Source organism: Saimiri boliviensis, chromosome 1, assembly GCF_048565385.1.
Source record: "Saimiri boliviensis isolate mSaiBol1 chromosome 1, mSaiBol1.pri, whole genome shotgun sequence".
Taxonomy (NCBI): Eukaryota; Metazoa; Chordata; class Mammalia; order Primates; family Cebidae; genus Saimiri; species Saimiri boliviensis.
The window spans coordinates 287740769-287757207 of record NC_133449.1 but is presented as its reverse complement, the minus strand read 5'-3'; the positions used below and the strand labels follow the sequence as shown (position 1 = coordinate 287757207).

Here is a 16439-nt window from a genome sequence, read left to right as displayed (position 1 = left end):
GAATAACAGAACTTTAATTTTAAAAATTTCCCAGGAAACTTGTCTGGAAAGAAAGATGACATAAAATACAAGCAAATCATTTTTAAATTTTGAAACTTTAATCACTGATTCAAAATTCAGTGTATTTCTGATTTACCTTTTAAGTCAAATGAATGCAGCGTGTGAATGAACACAGGTAGCAAAACCTGATTTCTCCCATGGCTCTGGTCACTTTCCCAGTCTCCTCTCCAGCCTCACCCTTCTTCTAGGCCATTAGTTAAGCCCTTCCTTTACCCTCATTTCTTCCCACACTGTTTCCTCTCTGGATGAGCTCATTTACACTCATGAATTCATCACTTTCATATCTCCAGGCAAGACCCACATCCACTTGCCTACTGAACTTCCCTGCTGTGATGTTTCAAGGAAACCCCAAACACAATCTGTGAAATACCAGACTCATGTCCTTGATCAAGCTCATGATCACTGCATCTTGTCACCCAATCTGATCGCCTTCATCTCAGTGGTCAGCACCTTCATCCATTGAGGTCTCACAGCAAGAAATCTAGAATTCATCTTTAACTCTCCTCCTCTTTCTCCTGCTATGTTCCCTTCATCACCAAATTCTCCTCAAATATCCCTTTATCCTTTCTCTCCCCTCCAGCTTTACTACTTCCCTTCCTGTCTAACAAGCCATCATTTCTTGCCTGAGCTACCCTTAGAAACTCTCAGTTGGTTTTTCCATCATTCCTCCCTTGTCCTCCTTCAATTCTTTCTCCAAAGATCTCTAGCAGAAACAGTTAACCTAACCATGTCAGCCCCTGCTGAAAACATATCTCCCAGCTGTTGCCCACTGCTCAATAACATCCTGTAAGCCCACCCCGCCTCCCTGGCCTCAGCTGTTCCTCTCTGCCCAGCCTCCGCACCCCAGCCACACAGACCTTCTTCTGGTTCCTCAAATATACTTCAGGTGTTCCATGCATAATGTGCCATCTGCCTGGAATGGCCTTCTTTGCACTTTCCAAGCCCCTCACCCCAACCACGCAACCACACTCCCTTTACCCAGCCAGTCCTGTGCCTGTGCCCCAGCCCTCTCTAGCTTTATCACCCCAGGTGAGCCAAACTCATCTATCATAGGCTTTCACAGAACATCATACATCATACATTGTATTCAATGGCATTTGCCATAGCTTATAACTATGCCTTTATTAGTATAATTATTTAATGATATGTGAATGCAGGATTGCATTGTTAATTCTGATGCAGAACCTGTCCCACATTTGGTGCAATAAACATTTGTTGAACGAACTAATGGCTGAATGCCAGGAGAAGAGTTTTAATTGTATGAGTATAGTTTACTGATCCAATATTCTATAATATTCAAATATTATCAAATAAATCCCATGAGACCTTTTAATCTTCCACCACATCATGCTCACTGTCAACTGTACCTCTATTTCCTCTTTGTATTTCAGCAGAGGTGCCTCCATGATATTTCTTAACTTAAAGCTTTCATTCCCCACATCCAGGCTGTGCCCGGTGAGGGTTGTTATCCTTTCCCAGTGTCGCTCCATCATGGCTTTACTGGCCATGTATTCAAGCAGTGGGCAACACTCGCTGAAATCATCAATAATCTTCTTCAGGTCCAAAAAAGCCTGCCAGTCCTTCAAAGCCCGGGGCAGCTTCCGACACCTGCGAAGGGAAACCGACATGAAAGGCCTTTGAAACATGATCACAGACATCTCTGGACCAAGATGGTCTGCTAGCATTTCTAGCAAAAATAGTGTCTTTGAATACCTATCCTATTTTAAAATCCCATGACTTGCAGGCTATCTGTTAATATAATATACAGATGACTTATATATTACAGAAAATTGTCTTCTCCGTTAGAAAAGACTTTTTCCAATCCTTCACTATTAGCTAGTTAGAGGCATTATTTTGGAGTATAGAGGTGCTGTTCAGGTTAATTCAATTCTACAAACATGTACTGAGAACTTACTAAGAACAAAGCACAGCATAGTGTTATCAGGCTATCAAGTGAAATATACAACAAATAGCTCTCCCTTTTCTTTGGATTCAGTAGCTACAACAGTATAGAAAATTCATGGGCTCCTGCTTTTGTTCCAGATGATAATCTAACATAAACTTCAAATGTTTCATAAGTATAATATAAATAAAAAACTGCTCCCACCAAGCTGCAGAAAAGCCCCTAATATGATTCATCCATGTATAAAGAATGTGCTTGTCTCACTGTCTACACACAGGAGTAATTAACAAACAGCAATTAATAAGAGTGATGTCAATGGACGACAACAATGCAGCAAGATGTGCTTTTGAAATAGCTGGGGTGAAAACAGAACTTGGCTGCCTGTCAAAAAAGAAAGCATTTGAAGTTTACTCGCTAGGCATGCTAAACATTTAGTTTCTTACCTGTTCTGGAATTCTAAGAGTTCATTGTTGATTTTTTCAATATTCACCTCTGACCAAAGGATATCATAGTAACTATTTACAGTCTCTATGACACTGTTGTACAGAGTGTATATTTTCTGTAGAAGATTTAGTTGCTTCTTTATTTCAAGAAGCTGAGGATACTGTGTAACTGGCAGGCCTAAAAGCTCCTCTCCTCCAGTATACGTGATGTATTTCCGATAGATATTATCAAATTGATTCTAATAAAAACACAAGTGAAAACTTGTCAAAATGATTTATACATGAACAAACATGCAAATGAAAATATAAGATTGGCAAATAAGTAAGCCAGTGATGTATGATCTCTGGGTACATGTAAATAGGAATACTAAGTAGGCATAATTAATTCATAGAAACCACTTCTAATTGTAATCCTACAAAATCTTATTTTTAATGCAAGTACATACATTGTTCCACAATAGGGCTCTATATCTTAAAAAGAAGAAAATATACATGTGTTTAAAACACAATAAGATTTCATTGTTTAGAAAGTCATAGAAACTAAAATGATTACCTGAAACATGATAAGCCTGTCACTGGCTTCCTGGGGTTTCAAGCCACTAGCCATTGGACCATTCTGAACAAAAAGTTAAAAAAATATATGAAACAAATTGTTTGCATGTAAATTTCATGAACTCAGAATATTTAAGTATTAAAGTTACGTTTCATGAATGATAAGAAATTTAGTTTTTATTTATTAGAAAAAAAGGTCCTCACAAAGATTCATTTGGAAATATTTTTCCAGTCTAAGAAAGCCAAATTAATGCCAGACCTTCCTTTTGTCAAGAAACTTTTAAGGATAAAAATATGCCTTACTCATTTCTTAGGTAACACTGGCAAAGAGGAGCCAATGGCTGTTCTATAAGAAGCACATATAAAGCCTGCTTTTGAACTAAATGCTAGTATCATATAACTCAGATTTTTATCATTCTAACAGCCACTGTAAGGTGGCCTATAATCTTAACATTCCAGTAAGATTTTCCTACATTAGAAAACCCCGAATATGTGGATTTCTGTGCTTCTTCATCCATGGAGGTGGTACATGGACCCAATCTTCTAACATTAATTTTGCGGTTTATTGTGCTACTAGTTAATAGGTACAAATTTTACCCTAAACTCTATATAATAATTTCCCTTCTTCTGCACATTATATTTGCCTGGAGAAGGGTCTCATTACACAGCATATTCACATTAGAAGATTCAGTACCTAAACATATATGGGTAATTAAGATATGGACTCCATGGAGGCAGGGCTCCATCTGCCATCTTATCCACTACTGTTTAGTCAGAACCAAGGACAGCGCCCAGCACTTCTGTGCTCTATATTTGTGGAACCAAGGAATGCCGTGGAAAGGAGGACATTATAACTATAGTTATAATAGTACTTTTGTACACAAATTTAGAACACTACCAAACAACTTTAGTTACAGACCAAATTATACAGTGTTAACACTTTTAAGTTAGCACTTTTAAATTTCTCATTTTCTGTTGAAATTATCCTGTATGAACCCTGGTTAGGCTTTCTGTCCCCACCCAAATCTCATCTTGAATTGTAATCCCCATAATCCCCAAGTCTGAAGGGAGAAACTAGGTGGAGGTAACTGAATCATTAGAGCAGTTTCCTCTATGCTGGTCTCTGGATAGTGAGTGAGTTCTCATGAGATCTGATGGTTTTATAAGGGGCTCTTCCCTCTTTGCTTGGCACTTCTTCCTGCCGCCTTGTGAAGAAGGCGCCTTCTTCCTCTTCACCTTCTGCCATGATTTCAAGTTTCCTGAGGCCTCCCCAGGCATGCTGAACTGTGAGTCAATTAAACCTCTTTCCTTTACAAATTACCCAGTCTCGAGCAGTTCTTTATAGCAGTGTCAAAACAGACTAACACAAACTCTAAGGGGAAAGGACTGTGAAAAGAAAATGTTTCTCTCATGAAAATAAAAATCCCATTCCTTGGGAATTCCTGGGACATTTCATAGAATTTTACCCATAATTTTTAGACAACTACATTTTGCATGCTCTATTCACTAATCCCCAAAAATGCATACAGAGAAAGCCAGAGACATACCAAATCATAGTCCAGATAAAACTGGTGACAGTCTTGGAGGAATACCTCCACAGCACTAGTAAGCTCTTTCTTAAAACTGGGCTGTAGTGAGACTAATTCATTCTGGACATCACTAGCACGTGCCAGCAGCTTCTCCCAAGCATAGTGCAGTGTATCAACTTTGTCCATCTCTTCCTTTGCTATCAGAAGTCCATATCTGTTAAGGAGGGCATAAGATTCCTATAAAAAAAAGAGAAAAAAACTTAGTTTTGGCCAGTCCGATGCATAAATCTACACACAGTCATGTATTAAATGATAATGGAAAATACCAGCATAATAATGAAATTATCTAACAGTTCTAGTTATTCTACTTTAAACTTTAAGAGGTTAACTGAGCAACTGAGCCATTCAGGTTCAGTTTCCTCATCTATAAAATGAGAAAATCTTTTGGCTGCTTCACAGGATCTTTGAGAGTACTGAAAACATCATTTTAAATGCATTTTGAAAACCATAAACCATTAGACAAATAAAAGATATTTTCACTTAGGCCCCCAAATTGTATTTGATGACAACACAATTATATCAAGTAAATGAAAAACATAAAATAATTTAACTTCTAATATTAGAATAACAAAATAAATCAGGGTTTTTACTCTGTCTCATTTCACTTGATTGATAAGAGGTTCCAATAGTAAGACACAAAAGAGTGTTCTTGAATCAGAGCCTGGGCCAAGTCATTCCCTTCAGCATGTAAAATCCTGGATGGCTTTCTTCGCTAAAAGATTAAAATGAGGCTAAGGTTGGTTTTGATAAGAAAGAATTTTCTCTAATACCCCTCATCTCTTCTCCCACCGTTACTCCTCCCCATAGAGATGGAAAGAGTGCCTGATTGTTAATTTGGGGGACAAAAATTGTTGATTTGAGCAAGCATAACCCAGTGCCTTTCTCTCTCTTCCTCTCTCTCCATGGAGGATGCCTGTGGTCTGCACCTCAGTGCCATAAACTGATCAGGGTAACACAAGACCTACAGCTTTCCAACACTGCCTCTGATGGATGAGGAAGTATCATAATCCTGGGATTCAGTATTCACTAGCTTATAGTGTGTGTGGGTGTGTGTGTGTATGTGTGTGTTTGAGGGTAGGGAAGGGAGGAAAATAACTGAAGTAATACACTCAATTATGTCTTCCAAATAACTTCCATCAGGCAAAAAGATGATGTTTTGATCTTGTCTACTTGATTCTACTTTTGTTCTTAATGCCCAGGTGGGAGAAAACAGGATTGTCAGTTACTGTAACGCCTCTTCTGACTTGAGGATCTCCCCAGATCCTGCACAAAGAAAGGTCTCTTTGCCTTGATGTTTAAAGCCAAGGAAGGCAGGATAAACCATGTGATCCCCGTGGCCCAGCATAGCAGAAGTGAAAATGTGTAGTGGGCTGTACCATTATCATGGTAATGTGAAAAATTTTCAAAATTCAAACAGGGATACAGAAAATGAGAGACTAGAGTTTAATCTGGACCATCAGAGTATAAGTCCACACATTCCGATTATGGTGTGATGAAAAGATGACGCTTTTACAACTGGAGTTTTTTTTAATGCTACAATTATACTAGTCTCATTTTAAAATAACAAATATAGTGAGCCACTTCTAATAAGACATTTTCACCTTGAGGTTAACACTGGTCCCCGACCCCACAGTGCCTTCATGGCTGAGAAGTGCTTTTCTTTAATGTCTCCACTCTTGGGTCTCTGTCGACAATCATGAGTGTCAAATAAGATTTAAAGACATGTTCCAACAATTCTGATTATGAAAAGTTATTAATGATATTAATAATTCACACTCATGTCATTTATAATGATAATATGTGTTACAAGAGGAATAAAAAATGAAATTCAAAATTGCACACACATATACAGACATGAAAAGAAGCTGGAAAGAAATATACCAACATCTTGGTACAAACTTGATTGATAAGATTATGGTAATTTTGAAATTTTATTTTATAAATTTATTTTGTGTTTTCTAATTTTTCTACAATGCTATTTTTTAATTGGGGGAAAAGTAATGTTTTGTTTAAAAAAAAAAAAGGCTGTTGCTAAGACTGATTTGTTGGTGGCTTAATATGAGATTTCTAAGGAGACTCCTTAGAAAGAGATAATGTTTACTCAAGTGAATCTATTCGAGGGTGTCTGCTTGTAAAGAAATCAACTGCCTTTTTTTGCCATTGCTTAAATTATACTATGTATGTTGATAATATTATAAGTGATAAGTCAATAAAAGCAGATTTCACTGCAAAAAAAAAGACATTTTCATCTGGAAAAGATAGTATGATATGGTATACAAATAAAAGTGAAGTGCAACACCAATAAAAGTCCCTAACTTCTTTGACCCTCAGTTTCCTTGAGTGATGAGTAGCAGCCAAAGTAAGGATGAAATGAGTTAACGCATATATGAACACTGTTAGTTTCCCATCCAGGTCCTGATTACCAGCTGCTATTCCCATCCTCGACTACTGAGAGTGCTGGCTTTAAGAACTGCAGCTGTCCTCTTCTCTGGAAGATTTTCCTCAGCTGAATGCGAGCCTTCTCATGGGGAGGTTATGGCCCATTTTCCACTGACTTAGGAGTACAAAGGGTAGTCTCCTTTGCATGAAGGAGGGCCCAACTCAGTTGATGGTGTAGGGTGCCCATTGAATCAGGCTGAAGTTAGTCCACAGCTGATTGGCTTCTCATCCTTATCCTTTCCTGATTCCCTCACTCCCCTTCTCTACTGAGCACTCATCAATAAATCACTTACGCAAAAATCTTTATCTCAGGATCTGCTCTGAAGGAACTTGTCATACGTGAAGGAGAGAACTGGCCCATGGAAGGCACCCTATAGAGCTTTGGTATCATCAACAATATTGAAATTATTGTCTTGGTTTAGCACCCATTTAGTAACTTTGCTCCAGACCCAGTCAATATTTCAGCTAGTAGCATCCAACATGTAGAAATATTTCTATAATGAACAAATGATCATTAGTCACCTCGATAGGTCCTACTTGAAAGTCAATGGAGATCTGCTGCTCCCTTATTTCTTTGAGTGCTGCCATTGCAATCCGAATATCATCTAGGTCCTTAACTGGACGATTTAGTTTCTTATTGAATTCTTCAATAAGTGTAAAAATGTTTTCCATCTCACGCCGGTATTTTTTGTTACAGTGGCGTCCAATGACAACCATCCAGGCCTTTGTCTCAGCAGTCAGGGAAAACTTCAAGTCAGCTGTAAAAACCCAAACGTCTACAGTTCAATTTTAAAAGCTTGAACCGGTATGAAAAGTCAAAAGTGTCACTGTTCTCCAACAGTAAATACTTTGCAGCTTATAGCCTTCTAACCCATAAAAAATTGAACGGGAAAAAAATCATAAATTTTCCTAGTGATTATATATTCGTTCATTTTATAAAGTTTGTTTTTACAACAATCCAATACATATTTCAAAATGCTTTTTTTAAAAAACACATATCAGAACCTCTGGGATAAGCCTCAATTGCTTGTTATTGTTATTTGTTAAATAAAGGGTAAATTTTAATTCAGAATATAACAGACATCTCCTTTCTCTGACCTAACCTTTATTTTCAAGGTTTAGCAGCAAAGTGTTCAAAATAATCCAGAATCAATAATTATGCAGCAGGAAATTTTTTAAAAATCTACAAACCGATCTCAAATCTTGAGGCCCATAAAGTCAATCTTTAAGACAGGTAGAATTCTCTGGAATACTAATCTGGGTAAAAAGACAAAACAATACTGTCTAATTTACATGACTATATGAAGAAAATAAACCAACCTGTGTACAGAGCAATGGAACCAACACAGATATATTCAGGCTCAGCATTAATTTCCTGCTCTAGGTTTTGGAAATAGAGAATCTGGGACTCAAATTCAGAAAGCAAGGGGCTCTGCGTAATAAATGTCTTCATGGCTTCTTCTTTCTCCTTTTGCCAAATGTGATTGTAGCGTTTGAAGCAATCCATGGATGTAATAACCTCCTGGAAGCAAACAACTACAGATTTATGTTAAGAAGGAAGAATCTGAAATGGCACAATGATATAAGTGAATATTTGCCAACTGCTGGTGGTTTCTATGAATTTATTAAAATGTTTAGTGATTGTGATTATCTGGAAATGTCAAAGGGCTGGGACTATATACAATAGTGTGGACAGTAGCCCAGGGCTAGTAACAGCTTCACTGTTATCCCTAACCAAAAGGGAGTGGAGAAAAGGGACAGGAGCAAAAGAGAGTGGAGCAGTTTCTAGAAACTGGAAGAGAATCCTCGAAGATCCTGTGTACAGGGGCCTCGACTGGAGCTGGACCTTAGGCCAAAAACCACAGCTTAAGGTCGCACTATTAGCCTCTTGGATTTACGGTGAGGACACTATGGAAAACATACTCCGAGGTTATTCCCTTCTTTCCCCCTGCCCCTCAGATCTCCACCAAGAGTCTTCATTGACTGAACCCAATGCAAGCCTTGATGGGAATCTACTGGCATGTTGCCTAAGGTCAGACAGGTGGAGGGAATGGAGATTAGCCCTTAGAGACATGAAGGACAAACAGAACATAGCCAGCATTGCTCTGCTGAGAGATTGTCTGGAATCACATAAAATGTGTAAATTCACATAACAAGAATTGACACTGGAATACTACTACATCTTACCAACCAGGAATATAGTGCATGTTTCCATATCTTGTCACCTTTTTTAAAACTTCCTTGTTAAGTTTTAGGGTAATCTTCATAGAGACCCCAGATACTTCTTATTACACATGCTTTTAGGTATTTTTCAATGATGTTTTCATTGTAAACAAGATCTTTCCACTATTGTTACAATTGGCTATGAATGGCGTATACATGTTTAAAAATGTATTTTTAAATGAACAGTCTAGTTTGCTACCAAGTATGCATTTGTAAAGATGAAATGACTCTCTGGCAATTGGTAAATAGGGGATTGTGTTGAAATAATGCAGCGGTCATGTTTTCAGTAAAACAAACGTGCTGCTTTGTACCAGCTAAAACAGCAAGCCACAGGGGAGTAGAGTCCAGTGCGCCACGCCCCCTCCATCACTTCTCCCATTTGGACTGATTTGGTTACCACTTGTCTTAAGAATGTTCTTTGCATATGGACCTCACTCATAAGTTAGTACTAAAATAAATGTATTTGCATGGACATAGAGAGCAGAATCATAGACAACAGACTCAGAATCTGAGTCAGATTTCTCATCAACCTCAGAAGGGAGGGTGATGAGAAATTGGCAAATAGGTACAATGTACATTACTTGGGTGATGGATACCCTAAAATCCCAGACTTGACCATTATGTAATCTATGCATGTACACAATTGCACATGTATCCCATAAATTTATACAAACAAAAATAGATAAATAAATAAATTCCAATCAAAGCAGAAAGAACAACAACAACAAAAAGAATGTTTTTTGCAGAGTTTGGCCTGACTTTTGTATAGTTTATCTTTGCTTCTATACCTCCACAACTTCAACTGTTCCTTTTCCCTTTTCATCTTTTATAGTAAAGTTCTGGAATTACTATAGTGTTATTAAATGTGTGACTATTTTACTATGATTGCTACTGTTAATATTTTACTATGATTATTACTGCTTTGTTACTTTAGATTTTGTGTGTCTGCCTCAATCTTATTTTTCTCATAATCCCTATTAAATATTAAATATGCAACTTCACAAAACAGGACATTTTCAGGAACATGTTTATTGTATTCTATGAGAAATTCATATAATTATCTTCCCATTGATGATTAATTTAATTCATTAGGCCACAATTTCTTTTTCAGATTAGCCTCTTGGATTTACTTGGTAGATAATTATATCATCTACAAGTAATTAAAATTTTGTCTCTTATTTATTTATTTATTGTAGAGATAAGATATCACTATGTCACCCAGGCTGGTCTCAAATTCTTGGCTTCAAATGATCCTCTGATCTCAGCCTCCCAAAGTGCTGAGATTACAAACGTGATCCAGGGCACCTGGCCAAAATTGTGTCTCTTCGTTACTAATTCCTTTGTGAATCAAGTTTTTCCACTGGCTTATATTATAATTTCACAGTTATATCTGCATGAAAAACAAATTTAGCTGACACAGAATATAATTGCAATTATTTGAAATAATTGAGCATTACAGGATTCTAAATAGTCTGATTATTTTAAGTAAATTGCACCAATCTGCACCAAACCAAGAAGTAGTTCCACACTCCCAACATACAGCTAAAATGTCCCTCAGAGCCTCAGATTTAACGGATGTTGATACCGCCCATCCACTAAAATGCAGGCTGTTAAAACTATCACTGCCTGTCCCAGCCACAAATGATTCATTTGTACGAGCTGAAGTGCTGACATGCATACCAAGAATGCATTGCAACAGCATGCAGACATATCCATACATGTAGGATGGTTTGAAGAATGAATTACAGATTATTGAAGATTCCCGGAAATGGGTAGGAGTTCCAGAATTCTGAGCTTTCTCAACATTCAAGAGCTTATAATATTAAGAATATAGCTTAACTAAATACATTGGAAGCTATTCTTTTATATTAAAGTGTCTGTCTTTATTAAATTGGAACTTTTTCACATGGAGGTATCCTAGACCTCAAAAGGAAAATGACCTCAATAGGAAAATTAGATGAACTACGTATGTAGAGTTGTTCTGATTTTGTTACCAAGGTGATTTTGATTGTTTGGTCCAGCTAATCGTTTCTTTTCTTCTTTTTGTTTTTCTTTTTTGAGACACAGTCTAACTCAGGCTAGAGTGCAGTGGCACCATCTCAGTTTACTGTAACCTCCACCTCCTGGGTTCTGGCTATTCTTGTGCCTCAGCCTCATGAGTAGCTGGGATTACAGACATGTGCCACCATGCCTGACTAATTTTTGTGTTTTTAATAGAGACAGAGTTTCACCATGTTGGCCAGGCTGGTCTCAAACTCCTGGCCTCATTTTATCCATCCACCGTGGCCTCTCAGAGTGCTGGGATTATAGGCATGGGCAGCCACAACCATCCTCTTTTCAAGTCAGGTTGTATTATAAGTTGATGGCCAACCTATGGGTGTGCTAAAAGCAGGTTGCACTTACATTCTAATTCAATTAGCTATAGCAACAGAAAAGGGGTAGGGATCAATGGGATTTTCTGTGGTTGAAGCAGAATCATTCAGATATGGCTCTGGCTATGGAGGGCTGGCTATATCCAGCACTATGACTAAGCGTAAATATATTCTCACAGAAACAATTTGGCTACCCTATAAATCTGGAATACGTTCTTCAAGTTGTTATAAATGCCAACCTTTTTTACTATTTTAAGGCAGACTAATTTCTGAGTATTTCCTTCATATAACGTAAAGCAAGCAATAAAAGTAAGACAGAGGCCAGGTGCAGTGGCTCACGCCTGCAGTTCCAGCACTTTGGGAGGCCAAGGCAGGCAGATCACCTGAAGTCAGGAGTTCGAGACCAGCCTGACCAACATGGTAAAACCCTGTCTCTACTTAAAATATAAAATCAGCCAGGTGTGGTGCTGCATGCCTGTAACTCCAGCTACTCGGGAGGCTGGGACATGAGAATCGCTTGAACCTGGGTAGCAAAGGTTGCAATGAGCCGAGATCGTGCCATTGCACTCCAGCCTGGGCAACAAGAGTAAAACTCCTTCTCAAAAAAAAAGTGACACAGAGATAAGTATTTTATTGCCAGCACTGTATGTTAATTTTAACTATGATTTCTTACTCATAGATTTTCATAATAGTGGTTGATCGTGCTAGAGAAACTATTGAACCTTACTGCTGATTTATTTTATTTTATTTTATTTTCTAGGAACACTGAGACACTCGAAAATATTTCTGAATGTTTATTGTTATCATGGAATATGATTTAGTATATATCATTTAGTATAGAGCCTAATAATCTAAGTACTAGATAAATATTTGCTGAGTTATATGTATGCTGTCCTAGGGGAAAATTAAATACAGGAGCTTCAATATATTAAGAAAGGAAAATTGAAAGTGCATAAATGCAAAAGATTTCCAGTTCCCTTGGGAACACATTAAAACTAAACTTAATATTTCCTCACAATGTTACAGCAACAGTAGCCTTTCAGAGTGCTTTCAAACTAACATAACTCATTGTATCAAAACTGAGTAATAGAAAAAATGTATCTACTGAGCAATCACTATTCCTTGAACACAGGGAAACATTATTAAAGAGTCAACAAGTCTTACTGGCCATGTGAATTAGAAGATTTTTTTTAAAAAAATAAAAGATGACTTCAAGATTTTATATCTTTTTGTCTGAAAAATAATTTGCATAACAAAAAGGGGGAAATTGAGAGGAGCTTATGCTGAAGGAAAAAATTACCTTAAATCTACATTCATGTCCAGTACAATACAAGTTTGTACTGACAGTACTGATCTCTTCTTTACTCTCAGTTTCATCTAATTTCCATGTGGCAGTATACATAAATTTTTCTCTGCTATTTTATAACATTTGTCTGACTACTCAAATATGACAAAATGACTACAAACCTTATTCCATTTCAAATATGTGAGTATCACTGGTTCTTTGAAGGTGAATTACAACAACAGCCTGACTTATGATTTGGAACATACTCGATTTTTTTTAAGTTAGAGTCATTTGTATTAAAAGAAGATGTTAAAGGCATTAAACAAAACACAATGTGAGAGTAGAAATAATTTTATTTCACCTTGCAATCTAGAATGAAAGATCTTCAGTTAGACAAACATTTGCTGAGCACATACAAGATGCCATTAGCTGCTCCCTGAAAGCACAATGGGTGAGACGCAGGCTGTGGACAGGACAACCTTGTGATGTTCACCTTCACACAGGTACCTGTTGCAAAGCAAACAACCCTGCTGCCAGAGCCTCTTGACATACCTTTTTGGTGGAGTTGATAATTGTGCTAAGCACAGAAACTAATTTTACAATCTCTTTGTTTTCAGAAATGTTCTTATAATAGTTCTTGATTTGCACAGGAATGGGTAAATTTATAGATGCTATCTCCAAGGTATCTAAAAGGAAAAAAAGAAGAGAAAAGTGTGCATTACTAGCACAAGAATGTACTTTTAGAAGATGAGGATATTTCTGTAATAGGAAAGCAAGGACTTCTGAAAATCTCCTTTATAAAAGCAATGAAAATAATAGAAAGAGTTATCAATGTCAACTTTTCAGGACTCTGTAAATTAATTATTCAAGAACAATGCTGAATCTTGGTAACAACAGCAAGTTTTGTGGTGTTTTAACTTGCTCTAGTCTCATTGCCACTCTCTGGCTATGGGGTAGCCCAGCAGCCTTGCAACCATTATAGCTGAAGGAAAAAAAAATCCACCAGTAACTTAGCAGTCCCTGGAAGGGCCAGCCTGGGCTTGGAGATCCACAGAATTCTCACTCTTTGAGCTGTCTGGGAGCTCCCTGGAAAAGCCTTGTTCAACTAGTTTATTTTTATTTGACCTGACTCAGAACTCCCTGAGGAAAAAAAAAAAAAAAGTCCTATCCCCATGGCATTTGTCAAAAGACTATCAGCAAAAATTGCTTAACTTCACAGCTGCCTGAAGCAAATGATATTAGTTGGGACAAATAAGTGGTTGGCTAAAAAAGTTAAAAACCTGGGGACTGAGAAGAGTGAAGTCAACAGCATGGCTAAATAAGAAGGTCCTGGCTCTCCTTCCACCCACAGACACACCTAGTACACATCTATTCTCAGATCAATTCCATCTAAGAGAAAGTCAGAGACCCATGGAGAAACTCCTACTTACGTTATAACCAAAAACACATCCACATCAAATGCGCAGGAAAAGTAGAGACACACTTAGACATGAATCCTGCCCTGGACACTGAACCGTGGAATTGGGAAAGGGATGGGCAACACAGCTTCTGTCTGTGGAGACGAGGCTTTGTATCCCCATGACTCTTAAGGTTCACATGGGTCACTGCAACTCTTAAGGGTCCCCAAGGTTTGGCTCTTAATTGACCAGCTCTGAGAGTGTAGCATTAGACACATGAAAGTCTCTCTAGACCACAAGGAAAGGTGATGGCTTTACAAAGGCATGAAGCACTTACAGAGGCTTCATTCTGTGGAAGTTGTGCAAAGATGGGGCTTTAAAATCACGGCCTCTTGTTTCTCCCTCACATCTAGTGACCCCAACATTTACAGCTTCCACCCAAGGGATTATATTCTAAATACTCCTGTCTCTGGGAGCAGAGGGGACTGGCATTTGTGTGTCTCTCTAGACCACAGGAAGAAGTAGTCATTTAATATGAGCATACGAGCATTTCAACAGGTTTTATTCCCCAGGAGCAGTGCAGAGAAGGGGCTTTAAAAACACAGCCTTCTGCTTCTGTCTAGATGGGGTTAATGCTATGCATTGAATGACCCAATTTTTGCAGCCACCTCCCAAAGGACTCAATCCTAAATCTCTTAGCTAGGTCAACAAAAGACATTAGGCATATGCAAATTTCCCTAGATAACAAAACAGAAAGGTGGTTTGTTTTTGGTTTTGTTTTTATTTATTTTTAATTTTCTCAGTTTTTAAGTTTGGTGATACACATGAAGGCTTGTTCCGTGGATAAATTGCATGTCACTGGGGCTTGGTGTACAAATGGTATCATTACCCAGATAGGAACCACAGCACCCAACAGTTTTTTGACCCATAGCCTCATGCCACCATCCCTACTCAGGCAGAAAGGTAGTTTTAAATAGACATGGAAATACTACCAGAGGCTATAACCCCTCAGAGCAATGCAAAAAAGGATCAAAATGTTCCATTTTCTTTCTGGAAGGGACTTCTGGCACACCCTTTAGTGAGTGGCCATTTGATGGTCTGGCTTCTAAACACTGTACATCAGGGAGCTAATGAGGCAAAGAAACAGGAGCCCTCCAGCAGCTGGAGCCAGAGGTCAGCACTTCATGAGTCTTACCCCTGGCTCACCTAGTGATAACTCTAGGCCTACCTATTCTTCCTGGAAGGTGTTAGGACATGCAACAAGTGCCATAACTTCTGCGGCTCCTACCCAAAGACTGTCTCGTTAATGATCTAGGTAGCTCTCTCAAATACATAACCTAACATTACAACTCAAGGAACTAGAGAAAGAAGAACAGCCCAAAGTTAGCAGAAGGGAGGAAATAAACATCAGAGCATAAACAAATGAAATGGAGACTAGAAAAACAATAAAAAAGATGGATGAAATAAAAAATTGGTTTTCTGAAAAGCTACGTAAAATTGACAAATCCTTAGCTAGACTAAGTAAAAAAGAGGACTCAAGTAAATAAAATCATGAATGAAAGAAGAGCTATTACTACTGATAATACAAAAATACAAATTATTATGAGAATGCCAAGAACAATTTTGCGCCGACCTAGAAGAAACGAATAAATTCCTAGAAACATATAACCTACCAAGATAGAATCAAGAAGTTAAAAATCTGAACAGAATTATAAGAAAAAAAGACCAAATCAGTAATTTAAAGTCTACCATCAAAAAAAAAAAAAAAAAGCCTAGCACCAGATGGTTGCACAGCTAAATTCTACCAAACATTTAAAGAACTGATACCAATATTTCTCTAGCTCTTCAAAAACTCAAAGAGAAGGGAATACTTCCAAACTCATTTTACAATGCGAGCATTACCCTGATACCAAAGCTAGACACAGATACTACAATTTCAAAAAACTACAGGCCAGTATCACTGATGGACATAAATGCAAAAATCCTCAACAAAATACTAGCAAACTATATTCAACAGTGCATTTAAAAGATCAGTCATCATGATTAAGTGAAATTTATCCCTTGGATGCAAGACTGGTTCAATATATGCAAATCCATAAATGTGATTCACCACATCAGCAGAAGTCAACTAAAATGGTGATGTTAAAATACGTGGACCTTGATACTTTGTCAACTT

General features: G+C 37.7%; 1 protein-coding gene across 4 annotated transcripts in view; it reads right to left on the bottom strand.

Moving 5' to 3' along the window:
• Positions 1-16439, bottom strand: part of DNAH5 (dynein axonemal heavy chain 5) — a 358938-nt gene that overhangs the window by 194906 nt on the left and 147593 nt on the right. For all 4 annotated transcript variants that reach the window (XM_039471819.2, XM_074387173.1, XM_003932490.4 and 1 more), the window contains 7 exons: positions 13419-13552; positions 8307-8508; positions 7509-7744; positions 4506-4724; positions 2960-3022; positions 2407-2645; positions 1428-1668 (listed from right to left, as the gene is read on the bottom strand). In XM_039471819.2, the coding sequence (XP_039327753.2) occupies positions 1428-1668; positions 2407-2645; positions 2960-3022; positions 4506-4724; positions 7509-7744; positions 8307-8508; positions 13419-13552 (1334 nt within the window). The remainder of the gene's footprint in view (positions 1-1427; positions 1669-2406; positions 2646-2959; positions 3023-4505; positions 4725-7508; positions 7745-8306; positions 8509-13418; positions 13553-16439) is intronic.